Genomic DNA, 26997 nt, shown 5'->3' with positions numbered 1-26997 from the left:
CCCTGTGGTTGTATGACTCCGCCCACCACTCCACCCTGTGGTTGTATGACTCCGCCCACCAGCCCACCCCGTGGTTGTATGACTCCGCCCACCAGTCCACCCCGTGGTTGTGACTCCGCCCACCAGTCCAGTGTCTCTGACAGTCTCCATCCATGTCAGTGAAAACATGGATGCTTCACACACAGAAGATCTATACAATCAGCACAGTTTCAAGATTAGTCACCAATTCAGTATCTGACCAAATGTCTCCCCTTCTGTTCCTGAGATATGACGTTAAAACATGATGATGTCACAGTCAAGCTGACCTTTGACCACCAAATTCTCATCGGTTTATTCTTTCGTCCAAATCTTAACTAATTCCCTCGCAGTAAGGATGATGGACGTTCATACATCAACCTGAGCACATGATACTTCCTGTCATGGCCAACGCCGGCATTAAGGCATTAAAAAATACATGTGACAATCCTGCTGACATATTTACTGAGCAGAAGAACTGCAGCACATAATTTAATCAGACATGACGAACATGACGTTTCCATTTATACAGTTTATTTTTGCAAAAACACACTGAAAGGAACGTTATGCCATCAGCACACAGGCTCCTCCCACTGCCTTGATCTTCTCCTCGGCCCGTCGGCTGAAGAACTTGGCCTTGACGATCACAGGCTGTTTGGGCAGTTTGCCTTTGCCCAGGACTTTGTAGTAACCCTGGAAGATGAGAACAACGTTAGAGCAACCAGATAACAACCAACATCTTATCTGACAACATTCTGTAAACCGTTTCAACAGGGAAACAGCCCATAATATCAACTGCTGTGAACTAAATTAATTTAATATCCAGTGACACCTCGTTAATTAACAGCAGTGTTGAAGCAAAGCCAGGTCACACGGAACAAGTGGCTGATTGTCTTTAACACTGAACATCTTTTATTCTTCATCCAACACAAAGTTCACTGACTCCACTTCAGACATCTCAATGTGTTGGTGAAAATATTCTTCTTCTCTACTGTCAAACTCACTTATTGTTCCGTATACTGTGGCCTGTAACACACCTGTGTCGACTGACATGAGAAACACATTAGACACTGGGAGAAATTTAATTTGGTCACAAAACCACTGAGGCAATAAGTTTGTGCATGTTTGGATTTTCACACCAAATCTCCCTTTGTGTCGGCCATGACAGTCGAACAACTCTCTAAATCCAGTTTGGTCCACAGGATCCTTTTAGGGTGGAGGGTGCGAATTAAATAAAACAGGTGGATTAACTTTACAAATTTACTTAACATAAAAGGCCAAAACGTTCCCACACTGCTGACTGATGTGTTCAGGTTTGGTCTGATTAACATTACATTCAGTTCCTCATAAATATTTTCCATCTACTGGGGCTGTCATTGGACAGTTTTCATGCGTACACGACAGAGACTGGACGTTTATGAGGTGGTTCCGGTCTCAGTGTCAGACCTGGTTCATCCCTGATGATGGTGTGTGTCAACACTGAAATATCTCACACTGAACAAAGCTTGCTGGGAAATAGGCTGAACACAGAGTCGTGCACCGGGCCGATTCCAGCAGGTAACCCACAAAAAGCTGTGTCATCGGTAAAAGTGGTGCGGCTTTGACTGTGACATAATGATGGGTACGGGTTGGTTCTGGTACTGAGCTTTATGGGTGCGGGTTTTAAGAAATGGACCTGTGCAGGACTCTGGGTTAAAGCCAAAGATTAGGAAAATAGAAAAACAGAAGCCAGACAAACGACCTCACAACCACACGCTGTCTTTACATGTTGGAATCTTTTATCTACTAAACTTGTCACAAATCCAGAGACACTGATTTGATCAGAATCAGTTTTGTTATCACGGAGCAAATCTGCCAGCTGCACTGTGACGACAGGACCTCAGATACTGGGTGCGGTTACATGATGGCTTCTCATTCTGAATTAAAGTCTTTGCAGGTAGTTTACATGAGAAATATTCATTCTGAATGAGGGTTTACACAGAGATCAGTTTAATCGCCTTAATTCAGGTCTGCGCAAGGTTTGGGGCAGGGAAGGTTTCTGATTGGATAGGGGGCGGGGCGGATGTTACGTGTTTACGTTTACCAGAAGAAAACACTGTAGTCTTCGCTCCGGATAACAAGATGCTTGACGACGCTGTTCTTAGTGCCTTTTTCAGGCTTGTTTTGCTTATATTCTTGAAGCAGCAGTACGACAACAACCTTGTTCTGCTAATGCTTCGTCTGTTGAGGAGGAGAAGGGAGGTAGAAGGTCGAAGAAGGGAGGCAGAAGACCGTGCTGTGGCGAATGGAAACCGGTGAGTGCAACGAGTCCGACTGCTCTATCTCAGCCCGTTGCTATGAGCGCTATATACGTCATGGCACCAGAAGGGCAAGGAAACGAGCATGAGCGGAAAGACCGGAATGAACTTAAAGAGGAATGAACGTTTACATGCACACAACATTCTCTCATTTGGAATGACAAACAGAATAAACCACCCCCCCTTTAATCGGATTTAATTGTCAATCGGAACGACCACTTTTAATCGGAATGGCCTTTCATTCCGATTAAAAGTGGAATTAAACTGTCCATGTAAACGTAGCGATTGATAGCTGTTGAGAAATAGTTCTAACGAGGACGCTACGAACAGCTGAAATTAAACATCTTGTTTTTTTTCCTAGTCATTAACGACCCCAGATACAGAGACGGCACTGTCTCAAAGTCATCTGAAGATTTTTATCCTCACTGCTAAAAACTCCAGATTAAATACTGTCTTTTACTTTTAGTCTTTAAACTACGCTGGTGTTCAGTCTTAAGAAAAACACTGAGCACATCGTCGTGTTCTGATGTCACGACGAGCAGTCTCAGATGTTCAGTCTCTGACTGACCCAATACACCAACAGTCAGTGCATTTACATGGACAGTTTAATTCCCTTTTCATTCTGAATGAAAGTTCATTCCTATTAAAAGTGATCTTGTAAACACCTAATTCAGAATGAAAATGGCCAATGCGATTGAAAATTCAATCCGATGTAAGGGGCTGGAATATTCTGTTTCTAATTCCCAATGAAAGAATTTCTCACACTTGTATACACTCATTCCTCTTTAAGTTCATTGCGGTCTTTCTGCGCATGCTCGTTTCCTTGCCCTTCTGGCGCCATGACGTATATAGCGTGCAAACGGCGTCGTCAAGCATCTTGTTATCCGGAGCGAGGACTGCAGTGTTTTCTTCTGGTAAATGTAAATACGTAACATCCGCCCCGCCCCCTATCCAATCAGAAACGTTCCCTGCCCCAAACCTTGCGCAGATCCGAATACAGGCGATTAAACTGATCTCCGTGTAAACCCTCATTCAGAATGAATATTTCTCATGTAAAGTACCTGGAAAGACTTTCATTCAGAATGATTTCATTCAGATTTATTTCATTCTGAATGAGAAGCCATCATGTAACCGCAGCCACTGTTCTAACAGAGATGAAAACTGAACATATTGTTGATGATCAAACTGTTGGTGGATACTCACAGCGCGCACAGCATCAATGATGGGTGCAGGTCCGTCAGGCTTCTTGCCGTAGTTGAGCCTGGTCTGCTCGCTCACCAGCGTCCACAGCTTGTCCAGGTTGATGGTGGGGCAGTGGGCCGTGTTTCTCTTCAGGTGGTAATGTCTCATACCCACCTTACCGAAGTACCCCGGATGGCTGAGGACACACAGAAAGAAAAGGTCAACTGTTGATCTACACCGACTCTGAGACATCAGATAAAGAAAAGCACTGGCTGTGTTTGGCAGCTTTGTCTGTTGGTACTGTGGAGAGTGATAAATTATTCTGAGACGCTGTGATGCTCTGCAGATCAGACAATATGAACACGAGTCGTCAGATTCATGTGCTGAGCTTATTCAAAGCAAACCCTTCTTTTAAAAACCAAAGAAATCATTTATCTTTTTGAACGACCACTTTAAATTTTGTGAAACATAACAAGCTGCAAGATCACACTGAAACATTCTGTATTAATGTGCAAACACAAGATTAATTCTAATATCTGTGTTTAGATGACAGAACTGTTTAAAATGTCAATACACGTCTAAACACATCACTTCCCATAGTGTGCATCATGTTTCTAAAAACAATGACAATAATTTGATGTGACCACTGACTCAGAGTTACAACAGTAAACCAGTTACAAGGCACACTGTGATATTAAAGTTGACAGTAATAACTCCATGTACATTTACTCATCTACGATACTGGGGCAAAAAATGTAACTGGACAGAAAATCTCCTTTGTTTGAGTTGTTTTCTAAATGAGAGACTTTACACAAACCATTAACAAAACTGTTTCATTTATCACAAAACGTTTGTTCAACCAGCAAAAACCTTCTGTTACTGTGATGACATCGTGATAGTTTGAGACGGTTAGCATACTGTGAAAATCTCACACTGTTACAGCCTCTGCATCAGTGAGGTCGTGGTGTATCAGTGTGTATCAGTGTGTATCAGTGTGTAACTGTCCATGTGGCTGACTGGTCTACACAGAGCCAGTCGGTGAATAGGACCAGTCTTCACTCTGAGAGGACTCTAGCACACCAAGACAACGAGTCATGTCAAGATGAGACTCTAGTCTCTGGAACAACATTCATCTCAACAGCTGACTGAACAGGTTCAAACACATCTGTGCATCATGTCACTCTAATGACAGAAGTTACCGCTGGCTGATGAATCTACAGTTTACATATGTAATAAAGGTTCAGTTCATAGGCTCATGTTCCCTAAACTATGTAGCTAAACCGTCACCAGACCTCTTCAGACCATCTGTCAGCAGTAACATCTTCCTCACAGTGATATTTCTCTGCACACGTCCAACAGGTCGCTGTCTGAACCGCTAACTCGGCTCCAACACGTCACCGTGTCATTCAGCACTTACTATTTATCGAAGTTGATTCTGTGGTGATGCATACCACCAGCATTACCACGACCTCCAGGATGCTTCCTGTGTTTACCTGTGAGCAGAGGACATGTTAGAGTTACCCAGGTGTGACTGAACCACAGAGAACACCTTCACTACAGGTCAACACTCACCAATGCGACCATGTCCGTGACTGACGTGTCCTCGGAGCTTCCTGGTCTTGGTCTTCTTGGTAGGCTGTCAGTGTAGACATTAGATACCGATTAGAAAACCTAACAATCATCATCTTCATCATCATGGTCCCATCACAGCATGCAGAGCTAACACTAGCGGAGATGCTAAAGTAGCTAAATAACCTGACGGTGTTTGAGTCAATCAACAGTTTCTGCAGCCTGTATACTTTGACCACATGTCACACACTCACACACACACACTGATGGTCACACGGTAACATATAACGCTAACACCTTCACCCTGCCGCTCACTGACTGACTGCTCTCATGCCGTGTAGCATCCAGTGACGCTAATGCTAACTCAGCTGCGTTTACCGGCAGCTCACAGCTAACCGGACAGTTAGCACGGTGCTCCCGGTAACGTTAATACATTAACACCGAGACCACCGCGGTCACATTCACACAGACTGTTCACAGGTTTAATGCCCGCTGTTCAAACCTCAGAGCAAAGTGTGTTAGCTGGCGGCTCCAGCGGAGGGCCGTGCACAGCTCCGTCACAGTTAACCGATGTCTAACTCACGTTATATTAATAAACTACGGTTAAAATCCTCCGGTCAGTGACGTCAGGAGTTTGATGTACTGTTAGCCGCCATCAGATGATGGTTTACTGTCACAATAAACAAGGATGGACACAGATTTAACAACATCTCAGAGCACAGGGTTTCATCACAGCACCTACCATCTTGGAGGCTAGTTGAAAGAGGAACGGGATTTGGAAACCTCGCGGTTTTGTGCGAGATTTGGGTGGCGTTAACTCAGTGCGGAGAAAGTCACAGCGCCGCCCAGCGGTGGATGAATTACATTCACAATACAGCCGCCTGCAGCAGCGGAGGGGTCTAAGTACATTTACTCAGTGGTGCAAAGTAACTTAGTACATTTACTCAGTGGTGCAAAGTAACTAAGTACATTTACTCAAGTGCTTTACCTAAATACAACTTTGAGGTTTTTGCTTCATTTGAGTTTTTCTTTATTCTTTTACTACTTTTACACATTGGGAACAAATGTTGATGTTTTCATTTATCATAAAGTTTAAGTTACTTCACTGAGTCACATTCTCCGTACTGAATATAGGTTGCAATTAAAATAATATTATTATCATAGTAATTTATGGAGTAAGATACCTGCCTGTTCATAAAGTAGATGAAATTAGCTCCACCTTCACCTGCTGCACATCAGTGATAAAAAACATTTATCAGTAATTATAAAACAATAATCATGAGAAGATTTGTTTTGAAATGTAATAGGTTACTCTGTTTAAAATGTAATGAGTAATGTAACTATTTTAATTACTTTGTTTTAAATGGCAATAAAGCTAAAAAGTCCTAAAAATGTAATTATAAAATATTATATAAATATTACTAAAATTAGAAACAATTAATATTAATATAAATCTCTTTTTCCACCTCGTGTTTATTTGTTTTGTTTTTTTTTAATTTCTTTTAGATATTTTATTGTTGTAATGTCTGCTTCTTTACTTGTGATTATTTCTGTGCTGTATTAATTCTGCTCTGTGAAACACTTTGGGCTCCATGATTGTATGAAATGTGCTGTATGAATAAAGTTTGATTTTATTTGATGAAAATATCTGATGAAAATGCACTGTACTTTATACTGAAATAAAATATTCATATGTAAGCCCTCTGTAATCACCAGCACTCTGACTGGTAACTGTATTTTAATTACATTTGTTTTATAATTTATTTATGTAATTCTGTTATATGTAACTAGTTACTCCTTCACACTGCAGATATAAATGACTCTGAAATGATGGATCCTAGGTAATGAGTAATTTTACTTTTGGTACTTGTGGTAGGCCTACTTTGGTATGTGCCTTCATGCTGTTTTGTGATTTTTACTTCAGTGAAGTTTTGAGTGCAGAACTTGTTATTACAGACTCTAAGTACTCAGAGTACACAGAGTAGACCAAGTACTCAGAGTACACAGTACACAGTACACAGAGTAGGCCTACACACAGAGTACAGTGTGGTGCTGCTACTTTATTTAAACAGATGATCAGAGTACTTATTTCACCTCTGTGTAACATCTACAGTCATTCAGATGATTTTTGAATTAATGTCTTTGTTGAAAACATTTATTTTTTACTGCCCCTAATAACAGATTCATGACTTCTACATCGTTAAAGAAAGAGGGATGAAAATACATGGAATAAATTTTATTCCATAGTTTTGTACCTGTGAAAATTTGATGCGTAACTGTAAAAAAAAATTGTGACTGTAAAAAGTTGATTCACAACTGCAAAATATTTTCAGAATTGTGCAAATCTTTTTAATTTGTTAACAAAATGTCATGCACAGCTACGGATCTCTGTAGGCTACACATTCAAAAATAAAATGCATTAGTTCAAATATTTTTTACAAATTCACGGATTTGAATGCAAGCATACAAAACTTTTTCACACAGTTATGAAACTGTCAGAGTCTGAGTCTCTGCAGACAAACACACCACACACAGAGTGAGTCACAGAGGTGACTGACAGGGGTCGCTGCTGTAACACTGCTGCAGAGTTTATCTTTAAGTAACTTTAACCATGCAGGACTTTTCCACCTGTTGCACAGTGTGGTGTTAGAATCAGATGAGAAAGCCTTTAATGTTGTTGTATTGTGCAGGTAACAATGAAATTAGGAGTGTTGCTTCTGGCTGGTGCATAAGAGTTAGAATATAACAAACTATCAGAGTGCATCAGCCAGTCGACAGGAGCTATTACACAAGTCCCACTAGTTATCACCATGTAGACCTATAATATCCTCCTGAGACCCGAAATTTTGTTTTTGTATGACTTGACCTGATTAGTGTAAAAAACATTGTCCTCAAACGAGACCATAATAAAGTCCCAATGTCTTTCAAAGAGTACTTTTTAATTAAAGGCGTCTGATCTTGTTCCTGTTGCTAAACTTTGTTAAATTTGTCGTCATATGAAACTACCAACATTATTAATCATAAATAAGCAAGTCTGAGGCATAAACTGTGATCAGGTTTTGTCCTCCTGTCTCAGGATCAGCTGCAGACTGACTTGGCAGAGATGGCAGCCATCTTCTTTTTACATGGATTAGTGTAATGTGCTCTTACTGCCACTAGGTGGCACCACAAAGTGTGCATGATGGAGGACAACAGGTCTGAGTGAAGCAGAATGAAGTATGAGCTGCAGGAAACCCAAAATGTGATGTCATCACACGAGGCCACAGAGTCTCAGAAGGATGTAGTGACAGTGTTGTGACCATAGTGTATGTGCACCAGGAGTGTGACTGGCCTCAGGAAACAAACAGAGTTTCAGTGACCTGTAGCGTCTGCCTGAGGGCGGGGGGGTCGAACAGGTGGTGACCAGGGTGAGAGCAGGTTTCCTCAATGACTGAGTTGAAGGAGACTTTACAGAGGCAACAGTTTCCATGGAGACTGTTTGTTTGCTTGGACTCCTGTGACGCCTGTTATCGTCTCACAGAGTCGTCTCATATGTTAGAGAGTGGAAAATTGTCAGAAGCAAAGAAGAGAATAAACCAGACTGGTCAGAGGAGGAAAGATGAAACTTCAGGAGGAACACGAACAAACTACAAAATACAGAAAACAGGTTCTCGTGGTCTGAGAACGCTCTGATCAGGATGCGTTCGTTTATGTATCACCATAAACTCATGTCGCAGTTAAGACTGAGTCAGAGGGATGTTAAGGTTGTTTTACCTTACCTTTGGTTGCTAAGGGCTTTTGTGTAGCAGTCAAGGGACAAGACCGAGACAAAGAGAAAACCAAGGAAACCTTAGGGAGAAGACTTAAGTGTGTTTCGTGCAACTGATTTTATTATGAGGAAACCTTAATTAGAAAGGAAACCCTTAAGGTGTTTTGTGCAGCCGGCCCCTGAACACGTCCCTCACCTCTGCAGCAGACGATGTAAGGGTGTGTCTGGGGTCAGTCTGGAGCTCAGCGAGCCTCAGTTAATAATGTGACCAGGCAGTTATGAAAATAGACACAGTGTTGAAAGCATGGTGTGTTTATCTGGTCACGCCACATCACACTTAGTTAAGGCTCATTTACATGCAGTTGGTCTGTTATTCAAATCTTGAGTCAGTTTCACAGCCTGCAGCCTGCATCCTGCATCCTCATTGGTCAGAAACACTGTGAGTAAAAAAAAAACTGTTTGTCCATCCAACTGAAGGAAAGATAAACTTCCTCATGTGGACTCAGCTCCATCACACCGTCCACCAGCTCACTGACAGACGGACTTCAGGGTCTGATGCTTCATGGCTGCAGTTTGTCCTCCATGCTTTCAGCGTGTAATCCCTCGGTGCGTCACATGATCAGTTCAGGCGTTAAAGGAAACACTTGCTGTGCAGATCTGAAACATCACGAGAATCAGCTCTCCACCAATCACGTCGTCCCTGTCCCCCCTGATACTGGACCACGGCGCCGTCCCTCTCGTCCTCCGCTCACACTCACCTCTCTGCTCTCTGCAGCAGACATCTTGGTTTTTACCTGCTGACATCACACTCAGGTAAGATTCAGTTATAATGCAGCTTTAACCTGAGTCCTGTATCTTGTTCATGTTGTGTTGATCATCGTTATGGACTCAGTGTCTCTGTTCTGCACCTTCTGTCATCCTTCATTCACCTGTAGAGTCGTCCTCGTAGACCTGCGCAGTTCATTCGTCCTGACGCGTCTCCTCTGCTTTGTCTTCCTGTTTGTTTTGATTCTGGTATTTTGCCGTCAAACATTGAGCTCACAGGAGATTTCAAACCAGCAGCTTCTTCTGTTTTCTCCTCTGTTTTTTCATCCCCAGAGGTTTGATCCTCCCGGAGAGAGATGGCACACCTACCCCACAGACGTCATGGCAACTTCCCCCAGAGGCGGGCCACCCTGTTGCCCAGGGTAACCAGGTGTAGAGTACAGCTGGCTCTGGAGGCTGTGTCATCAGAGACTGGTTCAAATCCAGAAACCACAGGAGAGGAGCCAAGGCTCCCGACACAACACGTAATACAGACACACACAGAGCGACAGAGTAACGATGGAGCAGAAGGTTTTCACAGCAGCTGAAGGAAGTTTACTGTGTTCAGGAAGAGAGCAGCTTCAACTTCCTGTCTGATGAGAATGACTCTAAATCTCTGTCTTGTTTTAAACAGGTCTGCAGGTCTGGATTCAGTGAGATGGAGTCAGATCAGTCCTGCAACAGAGACACCAGAGCAGCTCCGCCTTCACCTGAGAAACATCAGCCTGGAAGAGACGTGATAGCTTTACTGAAGAGAATCAGGTAAGAATAAGGAACACTGAGAACACGTTCACCTGAGAACACGTTCACCTGAGAACATAACATTTGGGAAAAAGAAAAAAATATGCTTTTTCAAGTCCAGTTCAGACCAAAGATTCATGACGAGACGAAACTGTTTTGACAGCATCACAGAGAAAAGTGTCAGCAGTCTGAGCTCGACTCACGCTGGCTGATGGTGTCACCTGACACTCAGCTGGTCAAATGGCCGGCGGCTGGGTTTAAAGCACGTCACCTTCATCACTACAACAAATGCAGCTGTAGCCAGTATCTCACTATCACTGTCCTCATCAGATTTTAAGAAGCTACAAATTATATTCAGCCACAAAGCCAAGTCTGAAAAGCTGCAAATCAGAACGAAGCACAGAGAGTCGTTGACTAGAGACGATACGCCGTCTCACGGCGGTCACTTCCTGTCGACGTTACAGATCAGAAGCACAGAGAGTCGTTGACTAGAGACGATACGCCGTCTCACGGCGGTCACTTCCTGTCGACGTTACAGATCAGAAGCACAGAGAGTCGTCGACTAGAGACGATACGCCGTCTCACGGCGGTCACTTCCTGTCGACGTTACAGATCAGAAGCACAGAGAGTCGTCGACTAGAGACGATACGCCGTCTCACGGCGGTCACTTCCTGTCAACGTTACAGATCAGAAGCACAGAGAGTCGTCGACTAGAGACGATACGCCGTCTCACGGCGGTCACTTCCTGTCAACGTTACAGATCAGAAGCACAGAGAGTCGTCGACTAGAGACGATACGCCGTCTCACGGCGGTCACTTCCTGTCAACGTTACAGATCAGAAGCACAGAGAGTCGTCGACTAGAGACGATACGCCGTCTCACGGCGGTCACTTCCTGTCAACGTTACAGATCAGAAGCACAGAGAGTCGTCGACTAGAGACGATACGCCGTCTCACGGCGGTCACTTCCTGTCAACGTTACAGATCAGAAGCACAGAGAGTCGTCGACTAGAGACGATACGCCGTCTCACGGCGGTCACTTCCTGTCAACGTTACAGATCAGAAGCACAGAGAGTCGTCGACTAGAGACGATACGCCGTCTCACGGCGGTCACTTCCTGTCAACGTTACAGATCAGAAGCACAGAGAGTCGTTGACTAGAGACAATACGCCGTCTCATGGTGGTCACTTCCAGAGCATTGACAGTAGTTGTTTGTCTCAACTCGTCTCATCATCAGTCTTTGGTCTGAACTGGACTTGGTTCATGAGAAGTGAAACCACTTCAGCTTAGAAGTCCCATCATCCGACTCAGAGTAAGATAAAGGAACTCGTCTCTGCAGTAACGTCTGATTATTGGAGGACCTGTCTGTAAAAGCAAACCCAGAGTTCTGACCAGACTCTCCACATAACAGTGATTTGACCTCTCCAACCACCACCCAACACATTCACCCCTTTTCAAGAACTGGAGACAGTTAGCTGGGCGACAGTTTGCAGTGACAGGTTTCTTGGCTGTAGACTCTACAGGTACCTCTGATTGTGATATGTTAATTAAGCCTTTGCTAAGTCCTGTCCTCTAATGCAATACAGGACAGATACAGGACAGGTAGAAAGTATCATTTAGACTTTACTGTTATTTCTGCATGACGTTTATGTGTAGACACCCAATGTAATAAAACATGTTTGGGCTCCAAGTGCAGCTGTGTCAGGCTGCTGTGCAGTGACAGCATGTGACTCCTTTTAAAATCATGAATGATTGGTTCTGAATTATTGTTTTGATTCATCAAACAGGAAGTGACAGGTTGATCAGCGAGCGTTAAAGGTGTTGGTGGGTTTTCATTTCAAACTTTAGCGAGAGCCAGGCTCGCTGTTTCCTGTTTCCAGTCTTAATGCTAAGCTAAGCTAATCACTGCTAAACTCCAGCTCTGAGAAGAAAGAATACATTAATAAAATAAAATAAAATAAAATAAAATAAAATAAAGAGATATAAAATATTTCTCCTCTGATCAAACCTTCATTTATTCCCCAGGATTCACCCGGAGGCCCAGAGGATTCTGGGTAACTCCTTCATACCTGTGGTGACCCTGGAGCGTCTGAACCTCCGGTCTGTGTGGTTATCATGTCTGCAGCCTGTGGTCTCTCTGGTGAGACTGCCATGTCAAACACGAGACAAACTCCATGACCTCACTTCCTGTTTGGATCGACCTCAGCAGGTACAGACATGAACGTCTGCACATGTTTAACTTTCACCTTTAACATGTGCTCATCTTCATCATCACCTTCCTCTCTGTCTGCAGAACGGATTCAGTCACCACGAGGACAACACTTCATCACCTCAGTCTGATCTCAGCCAATCAGAGCTCACCTTGACCTCGTGGACTGAACCGATCTGTCCTGACAGCTCGCCCTCTGAAGAACCAGAGCAGGACTCAGGCTTCGACTGCGACTCGAATCCAGATCAGACCTACATCCTGTTTGACTCTGACGAGTGGGACTCTGATGGGAAAACTGAGACTTTTTATCTGGATCCAGATCCTGAACAGACCATGGTGATCCAGCTGGATCCAGAACCAGACGCAGACCAGGCAGATCCACCTCTGCAGCTGGAGGATGAGATGAAATGTGAAGTTGTTCAAATGGACGACGGTGAAGATCAGAAACCTGATCTCTACAGCTCTCAGGTCAAGCAGGAGGTAGAAGAGGAGGAGGGAGAGTCCCTGCAGAGGCCTGGACCTGGATCGGAGACTGAGGAGCTGGAGGATGAAACCAAATGTGAAGTAGTTCAGATGGACGATGGTGAAGATCAGAAACCTGATCTCTACAGCTCTCAGGTCAAGCAGGAGGTAGAGGAAGAGGAGGAGGTAGAGAAGGAGGAGGAGGTAGAGGAAGGGGAGGAGGAGGTAGAGGAGGAGTCGTCGTCCCTGCAGAGGCCTGCTCCTGGATCAGGGACTGAGGAGATGGAGAGTGAAGATTTCTGTGCTGTTTGTCTGAACGGAGGAGATCTGCTCTGCTGCGACCGCTGTCCTAAAGTTTACCACCTGTCCTGTCACATTCCTCCGCTCATCAGCTTCCCTCTGTAAGTGCTGCACAGACACACTCTTCATACCTCACCTTCATCAGCTTCCCTCTGTAAGTGCTGCACAGACACACTCTTCATACCTCACCTTCATCAGCTTCCCTCTGTAAGTGCTGCACAGACACACTCTTCATACCTCACCTTCATCAGCTTCCCTCTGTAAGTGCTGCACAGACACACTCTTCATACCTCACCTTCATCAGCTGCACACAGTCAGTGTCCTCACTGAGACTCAGGACAGTGGATCCAAACTCTTTCTGCAGCACTTGTGACCACATCTGAGTAGTGAGCAGTTTTTGGAGGCTTGAAGACGTTAACTGACTTAAATTGAACCCTCTGTAGTCAAACAGTACCTGCAGCTCCACTTTCTGTCTCTGGACTTACAGCGTCAGTTCAACGTCTGCCTGTTTAGCCTGAGCTAACACAGCAGCAGCGGCTCACACTCACACTGAGCCGTTAAATGGTCCTTACAAACTCACACAGAAACCTCAATGCCTCAACTCTGTTGTTTAACCCTTTAATCACTGTTGGGTACTGTTAGCAGCGTCATGCTAACAGTTAGCCCTGCCAACTGTCTGTGTGTCTGTCTGACAGCAGCAGTTACAGTGTGGGTACTGGTGTTGTGTTGACCCAGTGGTTTGTGTGTGTCAATAAAACACACAAAGATAAAGTTGCTGTTATATTTATTTATCATTTTCAACAAGTTTTTTGGGGCGGCACGGTGGTGTGGTGGTTAGCACTGTCGCCTCACAGTTGCTGGTTCGTTCCCGGGTGTGGGAGCCCTTCTGTGTGGAGTTTGCATGTTCTCCCCATGTCAGCGTGGGTTCTCTCCAGGTGCTCCGGCTTCCTCCCACAGTCCAAAGACATGCAGATTGGGGATTAAGTTAATTGATAACTCTAAATTGTCCGTAGGTGTGAATGTGAGTGTCTTTGTCTCTATGTGTCAGCCCTGTGATAGACTGGTGACCTGTCCAGGGTGAACCCTGCCTCTCGCCCGATGTCAGCTGGGATAGGCTCCAGCCCCCCCGCGACCCTCAAGAGGATGAAGCGGTTAGAAGATGAATGAATGAATGAACAAGTTTTTTGGGGACAGTTGTGACTGTGTGTGTGTTTGGGGACATGGTGTCATATTCACTGTGTTGTTTACAGGAACAAAACTACAAACTGAGTTCACGTTAAATAAGGAGTATGTCCCTCAAACGCAGCATGTGGCTCCTCTGTGAGATTTCACTGTGTTTTGGAACAGCAGAGTTCAGTGGAGATAAAATAACATCCTCATTAAAGAATACAGAGCAAGTTCCAGATGCATCTCTCTGTGTAAAGATATATATTTAATGTGATGAGGTGCTGTGTGTCGTGCAGAGGTGACTGGGCGTGTACGCTGTGCAGAAGTGATCAGGAGCCTGCGGAGACGTACGACTGTGAGAACAAACCGTCCTGTGGAGGAGTCAAAGCTCCGTACACGCTGTCCAATCAGGACCAGAGGGTGAGCTGACGCTGTCTGACCTCCGTCACATGTTTAATGTTCACTTCTTTATTTTAATTCGACATAAAGAGAAGAAGAAAATCAGTTTGTGGGAAAACAGTCATAAACTCCCTCAGTGTAACGACAGGTATCAATAATTCAAAGTTTGATCATGAAGCAGTAAAATTATTTTAATTTATTCTGTCTCTGACAGTGAAGTGATGGTTTTCAGTGACTATATGTCTGTGTGTCTGTCTGTGTATCTGTCTGTCTGTGTATCTGTCTGTCTGTGTGTGTGTGTATCTGTCTGTGTGTCTGTCTGTCTGTGTGTGTGTCTGTGTGTCTGTGTATCTGTCTGTGTGTCTGTCTGTCTGTCTGTGTGTGTGTCTGTCTGTCTGTGTGTGTGTCTGTCTGTCTGTGTGTCTGTGTGTCTGTGTGTCTGTCTGTCTGTGTGTCTGTCTGTCTGTGTGTGTGTGTGTGTGTCTGTCTGTCTGTGTGTGTCTGTCTGTCTGTCTGTGTGTCTGTGTGTCTGTCTGTCTGTCTGTGTGTCTGTCTGTCTGTGTGTCTGCCTGTGTGTCTGTGTGTCTGTCTGTCTGTGTGTCTGTCTGTCTGTCTGTGTGTGTGTGTGTGTCTGTCTGTCTGTCTGTCTGTGTGTCTGTCTGTCTGTGTGTCTGTCTGTCTGTCTGTCTGTGTGTCTGTCTGTCTGTGTGTGTCTGTGTGTCTGTCTGTGTGTCTGTGTGTCTGTGTGTCTGTGTGTCTGTGTGTCTGTGTATCTGTGTGTCTGTGTGTCTGTGTATCTGTCTGTCTGTGTGTCTGTGTGTGTGTGTGTCTGTCTGTCTGTCTGTCTGTGTGTCTGTGTGTGTGTCTGTCTGTCTGTCTGTCTGTGTGTCTGTCTGTCTGTCTGTCTGTCTGTGTGTCTGTCTGTCTGTCTGTCTGTCTGTGTGTCTGTGTGTGTGTGTGTCTGTCTGTCTGTCTGTCTGTCTGTGTGTCTGTCTGTCTGTGTGTGTGTCTGTCTGTGTGTCTGTCTGTCTGTCTGTCTGTGTGTCTGTCTGTCTGTCTGTCTGTCTGTCTGTCTGTCTGTCTGTGTGTCTGTCTGTCTGTGTATCTGTCTGTCTGTGTATCTGTCTGTCTGTGTGTCTGTCTGTGTGTCTGTCTGTCTGTCTGTCTGTGTGTCTGTCTGTCTGTGTATCTGTCTGTCTGTGTGTCTGTCTGTCTGTCTGTCTGTCTGTGTGTCTGTCTGTCTGTCTGTCTGTCTGTCTGTCTGTCTGTCTGTGTGTCTGTCTGTCTGTGTATCTGTCTGTCTGTGTATCTGTCTGTCTGTGTGTCTGTCTGTGTGTCTGTCTGTCTGTCTGTCTGTGTGTCTGTCTGTCTGTGTATCTGTCTGTCTGTGTGTCTGTCTGTTTCCTGTACAGAGGTGTGAGAAGCTGACCCTTCTGCTGTACTGTCACACCCTCAGCGCTCCGTTCCATGAACCCGTCAGCGTCCTGGTCAGTCCAACAGATTCACATTAAAGACACGTCACACTGACACAGCTGAAAAACATTCATCAGAGCAAAGCTGAAAGAATCATTTGTCATGATAATTACACGTCTCTTAGGAACACATCTACTTTTCACGCCACTGAAACATGATGTCTCGATAAAAAACAAACACTTTTTCGTGGCCCTGTCCCTGCTGGAAACACAGTGACAGGCTGCAACAACATAATAACGTTTGGTGCCTTCACTGCTGCCCGGAGGCGCAGTGATGACTCAATAAAAACAGCTGACTATGTAGTTAGTTGGTGTTGAACAGTGTCTGCAGCTCGGCAGGCATCTCTCAGGTGTCTCACCGTCCACCATCCCCTCCACCTGCCGATGACACAGTCAGCTCAGATACTGCCTCACTGATATGATTCATATGAAATATGTAAATGTATCTGTGATTTGCAGAAATGATGCCAGCGTCTTCTTCTGGTGCCACATGTATAAAATATAAAATAAATATGATATAAATGTTCAATGTTCATCAATAACTGAATGTAAAGAGTCGTGTACATGATAAATGTTTTGTTTTTATCTTCTACATCTTTTCATTTTACTGTGAATCCAAAGGAACTTATTAAAATGTTTTAGTAATAACAAAGACCTGATTTAAACCCGTGAGGCTCAAAGTGAAACAGTGTGTTTAAAGGGTTAAATCAACCTGTCTGAGACGTGTCGTCCTCGACATGTCACATGTTCCACTTTTCTGTCATAACAACATGACGAAATGAAAACAGTCTCTCCCTCACTGATCTAATAACCTCTGTGAATTCAGGCCAGAAACTACTACCAGATCATCAAGAGGCCCATCGACCTGTCGCTGATCCGCAGGAAACTGGACAAGAGCAACACGCTGCACTACTTCACCGCCGAGCAGTTTGTCGATGACGTCCTGCTGATGTTTAAAAACTGCGCTACCTTCAATTACGTGAGTGGATTTCACCGCTTTAATTTAATTACTGAGTGTAATTAAATGATTTCTGCTGCGTGGGGATCAGATCCACATGTGGCAGAGGACTGGGACACTTTTTGGTTTCATCATGTCGGACAGTCAGGGACAGACAGGGACGATCAGTCAGGGACAGACAGGGACAGACAGTCAGGGACAGACAGGGACAGACAGTCAGGGACAGTCAGGGACAGTCAGTCAGGGACAGTCAGGGACAGACAGTCAGGGACAGTCAGGGACGGACAGGGACAGACAGTCAGGGACAGACAGTCAGGGACAGACAGTCAGGGACAGTCAGTCAGGGACAGACAGTCAGGGACAGACAGGGACAGACAGTCAGGGACAGACAGTCAGGGACAGTCAGTCAGGGACAGTCAGTCAGGGACAGTCAGGGACAGACAGTCAGGGACAGTCAGGGACGGACAGGGACAGTCAGTCAGGGACAGACAGGGACAGACAGTCAGGGACAGTCAGGGACAGTCAGTCAGGGACAGACAGGGACAGTCAGTCAGGGACAGACAGTCAGGGACAGACGGTCAGGGACAGTCAGGGACGGACAGGGACAGTCAGTCAGGGACAGACAGTCAGGGACAGTCAGGGACAGTCAGTCAGGGACAGTCAGGGACGGACAGGGACAGTCAGTCAGGGACAGACAGTCAGGGACAGTCAGGGACAGTCAGTCAGGGACAGACGGTCAGGGACAGTCAGGGACGGACAGGGACAGTCAGTCAGGGACAGACAGTCAGGGACAGTCAGGGACAGTCAGTCAGGGACAGTCAGGGACAGACAGTCAGGGACAGTCAGGGACGGACAGGGACAGACAGTCAGGGACAGACAGTCAGGGACAGTCAGTCAGGGACAGTCAGGGACAGACAGTCAGGGACAGTCAGGGACGGACAGGGACAGTCAGTCAGGGACAGACAGTCAGGGACAGTCAGGGACAGTCAGTCAGGGACAGACAGTCAGGGACAGTCAGTCAGGGACAGTCAGTCAGGGACAGACAGGGACAGACAGGGACAGACAGTCAGGGACAGTCAGTCAGGGACAGTCAGGGACAGACAGTCAGGGACAGTCAGGGACAGACAGTCAGGGACAGACAGACAGGGACAGTCAGGGACAGACAGTCAGGGACAGACAGACAGGGACAGTCAGGGACAGACAGTCAGGGACAGACAGGGACAGACAGTCAGGGACAGTCAGGGACAGACAGTCAGGGACAGTCAGGGACAGTCAGGGACAGACAGTCAGGGACGGACAGGGGTTTCCGTCTGACAGGAGGTCTCTGGTGACGTCTAACAAGTCACGGCAGCAGCTGTGTGAGGACGATCTTAGACACAATGATACTTACTGAGCTAAGTGCTAACACTCACTGTGACACTGTGAAAATCAGTGGGTTGCACAAAAACCTTAAGTTAAGATTTTCTTTTAAGGTTTTCCAGGTTAAGGCTTTCTTCCAAGTTTTCTCCTTATCTTGGTCTCATGCTAAATAAATCCCTAAAGTTAGTTAAACCAGTGCACAGAAGTCTAAGGTCTCACAAGCTTTGAGGCAGATGTCATTAGATTTCAGATATTTGGACATAAATAAACCTACAAAATAAAATTTGACTCTGATGAGACGTCAGAGGATCACCAGCGTCAGACGGAGTCGTCATCTGCAGTTTAAAACTCTCAAAGCTCATTAACGCCACATCAGCAGTCTGATCTTTGTCTCGCTCCTCACAGAGAGCTGCAGAGATGCAGTCCGACCCTGATTATTGCAGAAAATAAACTCTGTGACTGGTTTTGTTCAGTAAGAAAACCTTCATAGACTAACTTCATGATTATTTTTAAGCCTAAATGCAACCGCCAGCTAACGTTAGACTAAACTACGCCACAGTCACATGACTTTGACGTCATGTCGCTCAGCTTCCAACCTCACTACAATTAAAAAATAATATAAACTGATGAATCTACATGTTGTAAAGTTTGAGTCAGAAAAGTTTGCAGGAGTGTGAGTAGAAACACGATGAGGCCGTGAGGGCGACTTGTGGCCGTTGTTAACAACCGTCTTTTTTAAGACACATAAAAGCTTCTAAATTCACAGTCAGGTATTTACTGGTGTACTTTATGTCATAGCACTAAAAAGGTCTCTTCAGCTTGTGTTAACCACAGACCTTATTTCAGACATCGAACAAAAAACACACCGACTTCAAGACAAGGGAACAGGAAGTGCTAACACATGCTAACATGCTAACTCATGTCTGGGTTTTAGGACTCCTTCCTGCAGCAGCAGCAGCAGCAGCAGCAGCAGCGCTCTGTTGTCCACCTATACAGGGCTGTGGAATAAAGAAACTGATCAGTCTGGTGTCAGAAGTTATCTCTGAATTTAAACTGAAAAAAACCTCTGAACTTTGTGATTTTATATTTCTGTCCCTCTCCACCATGCAGCCGGACTCGGAGGTGGCTCAGGCCGGTCGCAGCCTGGAGGTGTTTTTCCTGGACAAACTGAAGGAGATTTTTCCCGACCGGACGTTCCAGTCGGCGAGCCAGGACCGGACGGACAGAGCTCGCCTCCGCTGGCTCAGCAGGAAGAGGAAGGAGAACTACAGGAAGAGGAGACTCGTGTTCAAGGGGAAAAAATATTACCTGTAACTAACACCTGCAGAGACGCTCTGTATGTTGATGCCTTAAAGCTTTTTAATAGAGTTTAAAGTTTATTCTGAAAACAGGAGTTTTGTATGAAGAGAAGGACGTTCAGGGGAACTCATCAGGTTCAGTCATTTTTCATATTTCAGGTAGAAACTTATTTTTAATGGATCGATGCTGTTTAGTTTTTTAGAATAAAAAAATTTCAAATGCTAATTTCTCACATTATTTTTGATCTTCTTAAAGATGTGAATTGAAAATGTGAAATGTGAATTAAACTTTTTCCTGTTTGTCTAACGCATGTTTGAAAAAGTGCAGTTTTAGAAACGTCCTGTACGTTTGTTAATTTGTGACTTTAGTATAAATTAACTGAGGTTAAATCAGGGTCACAGTGCAGGTGTGATGCAGGAATAATATGTGGTGATATGTGCATTCAGACAAACTTGTTTTACACTTTCATAATCTACACATGGACATATTTGTTTTTTAACAAGGTCAAGTTTGTTTTTGCCTTCAGTCACTGTTAAAAAGAATCATTTAATGATTTATATGTGAAACTAAATATAAGAGTTTATAATTTTAGAGCTTTTTGGAGATTGTTCGCCGTCGATGGTGCACAGACGAACAGAATGAAGATTTCCTCAGATTTGTTAAAACCTGGGATTCATTAAGAAAAACAACCACCTGGAGCTGGAAACTACCAGAGCTGACACACAGATGGGAGCGGAGGTCGGCCGGACGGATTTTGCTTTATAGATAAAAATATACCAGTGCTTTTGTCTGCAAGTGGTTAGTGATGTCCAACCCACCAAATCATGAAGAACGCAGTGATGACTCAGGGACTGTAGAATAAAATGTAGAGACGCATGGTGCACTGACTCAAGGCTACATACAATGAAGGAGGTTGCATGTGTGCAAGTTTTTTCTTATTTTGAAAATAAAAACCAATCTTCACTTTAAGCTTCCAGATTGGAGCAGCAATATGTACATGAAATGAATGTTTGTAATTTACCCATAAACCCATGTACATGTATCAGGACAGTCTTTCAATGGATTTACAGTCAGAAGTGAAAATGCTAAAATCAAAAGCCACTGTTAGCAAGCTTTTGAAAATACCATAAACTTTGTTTTCTGAAATACAGCTTGCATTACGGAGGAACCGTGTGTAAACGACAGTGTCGTCTGCATATAAATGTATTTTTGCTTGAATGTTTTTACCAAAGCATTTATAAAAATAGAAAACATAACAGGTCCCAAGATGGAACCCTGGGGGACGCCTTTAGTTATTTCACACTGAGAATGATCTGCGAAATAATTTTGGAGCCAGTGAACAGCCTGAAGACAGAAACCAGCGTTCATTAGCTTGTTCAGGAGAAATCTGTGGTCCGCTGGATCAAATGTCTCAAAGATTCACCAGCAAAGACGTTGTTTTGTGTCCAACAGTATCATCTGTCACAGCCACAGCAGCAGTAATGGTGCTGTGTCCACCTCTAAAACCAGACTGAAAATCATTTAAAATATTTAGATCAAAGAAACAAAAAAAGTTTTAACTGTAAATTTACCTGAGATTCATGGACCTTAGCCAAAACCTAAAGTTTGAAAATGGGATGGTGATTGTTGATCTCTGAGGAGTCTCCACCTTTAAGTTAAGAGAGAACAAAGTCAGCTTCCTCAAATTAAAAATATAAGTAATGGACTCAGCAAAAATATCTGATAACTGATGAAAAGAAAAAGTCCATCGATCAGTCAAACAGAGTGAGAATGAGTACAAAGAAAAACCCACAGTTAGAAAAAGTACAGGCTGTTGGACAACATCTCATTCACCACTTCAACCTTCAGAGACTCTGAAGACGTTCAGACTCAGACTCAGTCTCAGTCTTTATTAATCCGGACATCAGGAGCAGTTTGTTTGAACAACTTGCACACAGACTGTAACACACAGTAACATGGAGACACATAAATACATGTGTAATAAAAAATAAAAAATAAATAAAATAAACAATATACAGAGGAGTTCAGTGAACAAAGGGATCTGCTGTATAAATGATAAAATGAGTTAATAGACAATCATCGATAAAAGAGATAAAGAATAAATATTAACAGGGAATAAAAGATTTTGAGTTAGTTTTATGAGCAGGTGAAACGTAACGACGGCCTGGCGGCAGCAGAGAAACTTCACCTGTCAGAAGCGTGCGTTATGTCGGCTGTGTGGTGTCAAAGGTCTGAAGTGAACAACGCTCACACTGATCAGTCTCTCTGAGAAACACTCAGACGTTCTTGCTTTGTTTCACTCATTCACTGCAGGCATGTTTGGTTACATTGGGAAAGTCCTGATCCACCTCCTGCCACCTCCTGATCCACCTCCCGATCCACCTCCTGATCCACCTCCCGATCCACCTCCTGCCACCTCCCGATCCTCCTCCTGCCACCTCCTGATCCACCTCCCGATCCTCCTCCTGCCACCTCCTGATCCACCTCCTGCCACCTCCTGATCCACCTCCCGATCCACCTCCTGCCACCTCCTGATCCACCTCCCGATCCTCCTCCTGCCACCTCCTGATCCACCTCCTGATCCACCTCCCGATCCACCTCCCGATCCACCTCCTGCCACCTCCTGATCCACCTCCCGATCCACCTCCCGATCCTCCTCCCGATCCACCTCCTGCCACCTCCCACCACCTCCCGATGCACCTCCTGCCACCTTCCGATCCACCTCCTGCCACCTTCCGATCCACCTCCTGCCACCTCCCGATCCTCCTCCCGCCACCTCCCGATCCTCCTCCCGCCACCTCCCGATCCACCTCCTGATCCTCCTCCTGCCACCTCCCGATCCACCTCCTGATCCACCTCCCGATGCACCTCCTGCCACCTCCCGATCCACCTCCTGCCACCTCCCGCCACCTCCCGATGCACCTCCTGCCACCTTCCGATCCACCTCCTGCCACCTTCCGATCCACCTCCTGCCACCTCCCGATCCTCCTCCCGCCACCTCCCGATCCTCCTCCCGCCACCTCCCGATCCACCTCCTGATCCTCCTCCTGCCACCTCCCGATCCACCTCCTGCCACCTTCCGATCCACCTCCTGCCACCTTCCGATCCACCTCCTGCCACCTCCCGATCCTCCTCCCGCCACCTCCCGATCCTCCTCCCGCCACCTCCCGATCCACCTCCTGATCCTCCTCCTGCCACCTCCCGATCCTCCTTCCGATCCACCTCCTGCCACCTCCCGATCCTCCTCCCGCCACCTCCCGATCCACCTTCCGATCCACCTCCTGCCACCTCCCGATCCTCCTCCTGCCACCTCCCGATCCACCTCCTGCCACCTCCCGATCCACCTCCCGATCCTCCTCCTGCCACCTCCCGATCCTCCTCCTGCCACCTCCCGATCCTCCTCCTGCCACCTCCCGATCCACCTCCCGATCCTCCTCCTGATCCACCTCCCGATGCACCTCCTGCCACCTCCCGATCCACCTCCCGATCCACCTCCTGCCACCTCCCGATCCACCTCCCGATGCACCTCCTGCCACCTCCCGATCCACCTCCTGCCACCTCCCGATCCACCTCCCGATGCACCTCCTGCCACCTCCCGATCCTCCTCCCGCCACCTCCTGATCCACCTCCTGCCACCTCCCGATCCACCTCCCGATCCTCCTCCTGCCACCTCCCGATCCACCTCCTGCCACCTCCCGATCCACCTCCTGCCACCTCCCGATCCACCTCCCGATCCTCCTCCTGCCACCTCCCGATCCACCTCCTGATCCTCCTCCTGCCACCTCCCGATCCTCCTCCTGCCACCTTCCGATCCTCCTCCTGCCACCTCCCGATCCACCTCCTGCCACCTCCCGATCCTCCTCCTGCCACCTCCCGATCCACCTCCTGCCACCTCCCGATCCACCTCCCGATCCTCCTCCTGCCACCTCCCGATCCTCCTCCTGCCACCTCCCGATCCACCTCCTGATCCACCTCCCGATGCACCTCCTGCCACCTCCCGATCCACCTCCTGCCACCTCCCGCCACCTCCCGATGCACCTCCTGCCACCTTCCGATCCACCTCCTGCCACCTTCCGATCCACCTCCTGCCACCTCCCGATCCTCCTCCCGCCACCTCCCGATCCACCTCCTGATCCTCCTCCTGCCACCTCCCGATCCACCTCCCGATCCTCCTCCTGCCACCTCCCGATCCACCTCCCGATGCACCTCCCGCCACCTCCTGATCCTCCTCCTGCCACCTCCCGATCCACCTCCTGCCACCTCCCGATCCTCCTCCTGCCACCTCCCGATCCACCTCCTGCCACCTCCCGATCCACCTCCCGATCCTCCTCCTGCCACCTCCCGATCCACCTCCTGATCCACCTCCTGCCACCTCCCGATCCACCTCCCGATCCACCTCCCGATCCACCTCCTGCCACCTCCCGCCACCTCCCGATGCACCTCCTGCCACCTTCCGATCCACCTCCTGCCACCTTCCGATCCACCTCCTGCCACCTCCCGATCCTCCTCCCGCCACCTCCCGATCCTCCTCCCGCCACCTCCCGATCCACCTCCTGATCCTCCTCCTGCCACCTCCCGATCCTCCTTCCGATCCACCTCCTGCCACCTCCCGATCCTCCTCCCGCCACCTCCCGATCCACCTTCCGATCCACCTCCTGCCACCTCCCGATCCTCCTCCTGCCACCTCCCGATCCTCCTCCTGCCACCTCCCGATCCACCTCCCGATCCACCTCCCGATCCACCTCCCGATGCACCTCCTGCCACCTCCCGATCCACCTCCTGCCACCTCCCGCCACCTCCCGATGCACCTCCTGCCACCTTCCGATCCACCTCCTGCCACCTTCCGATCCACCTCCTGCCACCTCCCGATCCTCCTCCCGCCACCTCCCGATCCACCTCCTGATCCTCCTCCTGCCACCTCCCGATCCACCTCCTGATCCTCCTCCTGCCACCTCCCGATCCACCTCCCGATCCTCCTCCTGCCACCTCCCGATCCACCTCCTGCCACCTCCCGATCCACCTCCCGATGCACCTCCCGATCCACCTCCTGATGCACCTCCTGCCACCTCCCGATCCACCTCCTGCCACCTCCCGATCCACCTCCCGATGCACCTCCTGCCACCTCCCGATCCACCTCCCGATCCACCTCCCGATCCACCTCCTGCTCGTCTGATTTAATGCTCTTTTTTTAATCGTTAGAAAAGATGAAATATTCAGAGAGACAGTTTGTACTAAAGATGGCAGCCGATCACTCTCACCTCTGTGGACCCGTCTGATTCTGACTGTGTCTGAATACTCAGACGTTAAATATCCCGACTGTCTTCTCCTCTTCTCTTTCTCCCTTTAATCAAATGTAGTTTGTATTTATTTTGTTAAGTGCCAGACAAGGAAGCCAGGACCCAGTTGCAGAGTTAAGTACAAAAAGTAGTTTATTCACAAAGTAGCAACAAAAAATCAGTTCACAGAAAAAATACGAGCAAACAAAGTATCAACCAAAACTCTTTCTGAGGGAAAAGTAACAACAGAAAAGGCCAAACTGAAAATCACCATAAACATGGGAAAAAGAGCAAGAACAACAGTGCAACGACAAGAGTGACAAGGCACAAAACTCACAAAACCTGGAGACCAAACACTGGAGCATAAACACGTGGCGAGAGGCAGGAGATCACTGAGAGCACGAGCGTAATACTATAGCAAGGAGAATAATCCAGCACTGGAGACAAAGAGAGTGTGGCTTAAGAAGCCGGCTAATTAGGCAGAACGAGCTGCAGGTGAGCCGGGAGCCCAGTGCTCCCGGAGATCGCCCCGCCCCTCGGCACTCACTCTGCAGGGAGAGGGAGAGAAGGATCAGATAGCAGCAAACACAGTTTCACAGAAAATCAGGACCACAACATATTTGTTATTTTTAATTACTGTTCAGGTTATTAATGTTCCTAATAAAGTTCTGAGCTGAATTCTTTTAGGTTTGTTGTTTGCTGTTCCTGACTCGTCCACCAGGGGGCGAGCTCGTCTCTCAGAGTTTGAAGCTTTTAGATTTTTTTTTTCATTAAATATAAAGATTTGAAATCACAGTGATTTTAAAGCACTACAGCGTTTTCTTTTATTGATATAACAATAAATGAAACACATTGATGTAAACTGCTGTGTCTCTGCTCTCAGTCTGCAGACGATGGTTTTGTCTCTCAGTTCTGCTCAGACGGACAAAATGAAGACAGTGAGACAATAAATGACTTTAAATATGAAACACTTTGATTCAGATCTTCTGTGTTGTTTTATTGTCGCTGCTGGAGTTTTGTGTCTTTGTGTCACTGCCGGGTGTATTCAGGTCAGACTCAGATGGACGAGTGTGTCTCTGTGTGTCTCTGTGTGTCTCTGTGTCTCTGTGTGTGTCTGTGTCTCAGTGTGTCTCAGTGTGTCTCAGTGTGTCTCAGTGTGTCTCTGTGTGTGTCTGTGTCTCAGTGTGTCTCAGTGTGTCTCAGTGTGTCTCAGTGTGTCTCTGTGTGTGTCTTCTTTCCCCTGGAGTCACATGTTCAGATCCATGTGAACTTTGAGTCATGTTAAGGTTCGTCCTCTCCGTGTTCCTTTTCCTAAACCTGACCTCTGTAACTTTATATTAATGATGTAACTGTACGTTGAGGACGTGACGTCATCCATGCGGTGCAAATTCACAGGATATCATACAAACTGTTTTTGTAACATATATGAACCTGTGAGGATACACTGACATCTCTTACACACAAGCAACACACACAGACTGTGTGCTGCTTTTCTCTCCTTTTTTGTTTGTTTGTTTGTTTGTTTTGTGTCTCTTTGTGGTTGTTTTGCCCTTTTTGGGTAGTTGTTTGTGTCTCTTCACAGTTGGTTTATGTCTGTTTATAGTTGTTTTCTGTCTCTTTACCCTTCCCTTGCATCTTTTATGGTCACATTCAGTCTCTTCCTGGTCGCCACATGTTAATTTCAGTGACATTTTGCAGGTAAAGGCCGGGGGCCCTGACACTTTGGGCCCCTGAGCATGTGC

General features: G+C 46.5%; 2 protein-coding genes and 1 non-coding gene across 3 annotated transcripts; 1 reads left to right on the top strand and 2 right to left on the bottom strand.

Moving 5' to 3' along the window:
- Positions 1 to 532: 532 nt before the first annotated feature.
- rpl27a (ribosomal protein L27a) lies at positions 533 to 5889 on the bottom strand. The gene is made up of 5 exons (XM_033633960.2): positions 5806 to 5889; positions 5067 to 5130; positions 4912 to 4987; positions 3516 to 3690; positions 533 to 708 (listed from the first exon to the last, which is right to left on the bottom strand). The coding sequence occupies exons 1-5, from the start codon at positions 5806 to 5808 to the stop codon at positions 580 to 582; spliced, it is 447 nt and encodes a 148-aa protein (XP_033489851.1). The 5' UTR covers positions 5809 to 5889; the 3' UTR covers positions 533 to 579.
- On the bottom strand, positions 4487 to 4615 carry LOC117262930 (small nucleolar RNA SNORA3/SNORA45 family). The gene has a single exon (XR_004502154.1). It is a non-coding gene; the product is annotated as a small nucleolar RNA SNORA3/SNORA45 family (small nucleolar RNA).
- Positions 5890 to 9344: 3455 nt separating the features above from the next.
- On the top strand, positions 9345 to 20871 carry LOC117262755 (uncharacterized). Its single transcript, XM_033635875.2, has 9 exons — positions 9345 to 9624; positions 9910 to 10100; positions 10250 to 10377; positions 12380 to 12563; positions 12648 to 13426; positions 14789 to 14912; positions 16304 to 16378; positions 17190 to 17342; positions 19791 to 20871. Exons 2-9 carry the CDS (start codon positions 9933 to 9935, stop codon positions 19992 to 19994), a joined length of 1815 nt encoding a protein of 604 aa, XP_033491766.2. The 5' UTR covers positions 9345 to 9624; positions 9910 to 9932; the 3' UTR covers positions 19995 to 20871.
- The last annotated feature ends 6126 nt before the right edge of the window (positions 20872 to 26997 follow it).

This window comes from Epinephelus lanceolatus, chromosome 5 (genome assembly GCF_041903045.1).
Source record: "Epinephelus lanceolatus isolate andai-2023 chromosome 5, ASM4190304v1, whole genome shotgun sequence".
NCBI classification, from domain to species: domain Eukaryota; kingdom Metazoa; phylum Chordata; class Actinopteri; order Perciformes; family Serranidae; genus Epinephelus; species Epinephelus lanceolatus.
This window is presented reverse-complemented; position numbering and strand designations above follow the sequence as displayed.

Bases quoted from the DNA above. Each gene is read 5' to 3' on its own strand.
- rpl27a (XM_033633960.2), bottom strand. The intron at 4,988-5,066 runs GTGAGTGTTGAC...CTCTGCTCACAG, and splicing joins TCACGGACATGGTCGCATTG to GTAAACACAGGAAGCATCCT. The intron at 709-3,515 runs GTGAGTATCCAC...CTCATCTTCCAG, and splicing joins TCATTGATGCTGTGCGCGCT to GGTTACTACAAAGTCCTGGG.
- LOC117262755 (XM_033635875.2), top strand. From the start codon at position 9,933: ATGGCACACCTACCCCACAGACGTCATGGCAACTTCCCCCAGAGGCGG. The intron at 10,101-10,249 runs GTAATACAGACA...TGTTTTAAACAG, and splicing joins CAAGGCTCCCGACACAACAC to GTCTGCAGGTCTGGATTCAG. The intron at 13,427-14,788 runs GTAAGTGCTGCA...TGTGTCGTGCAG, and splicing joins CCGCTCATCAGCTTCCCTCT to AGGTGACTGGGCGTGTACGC.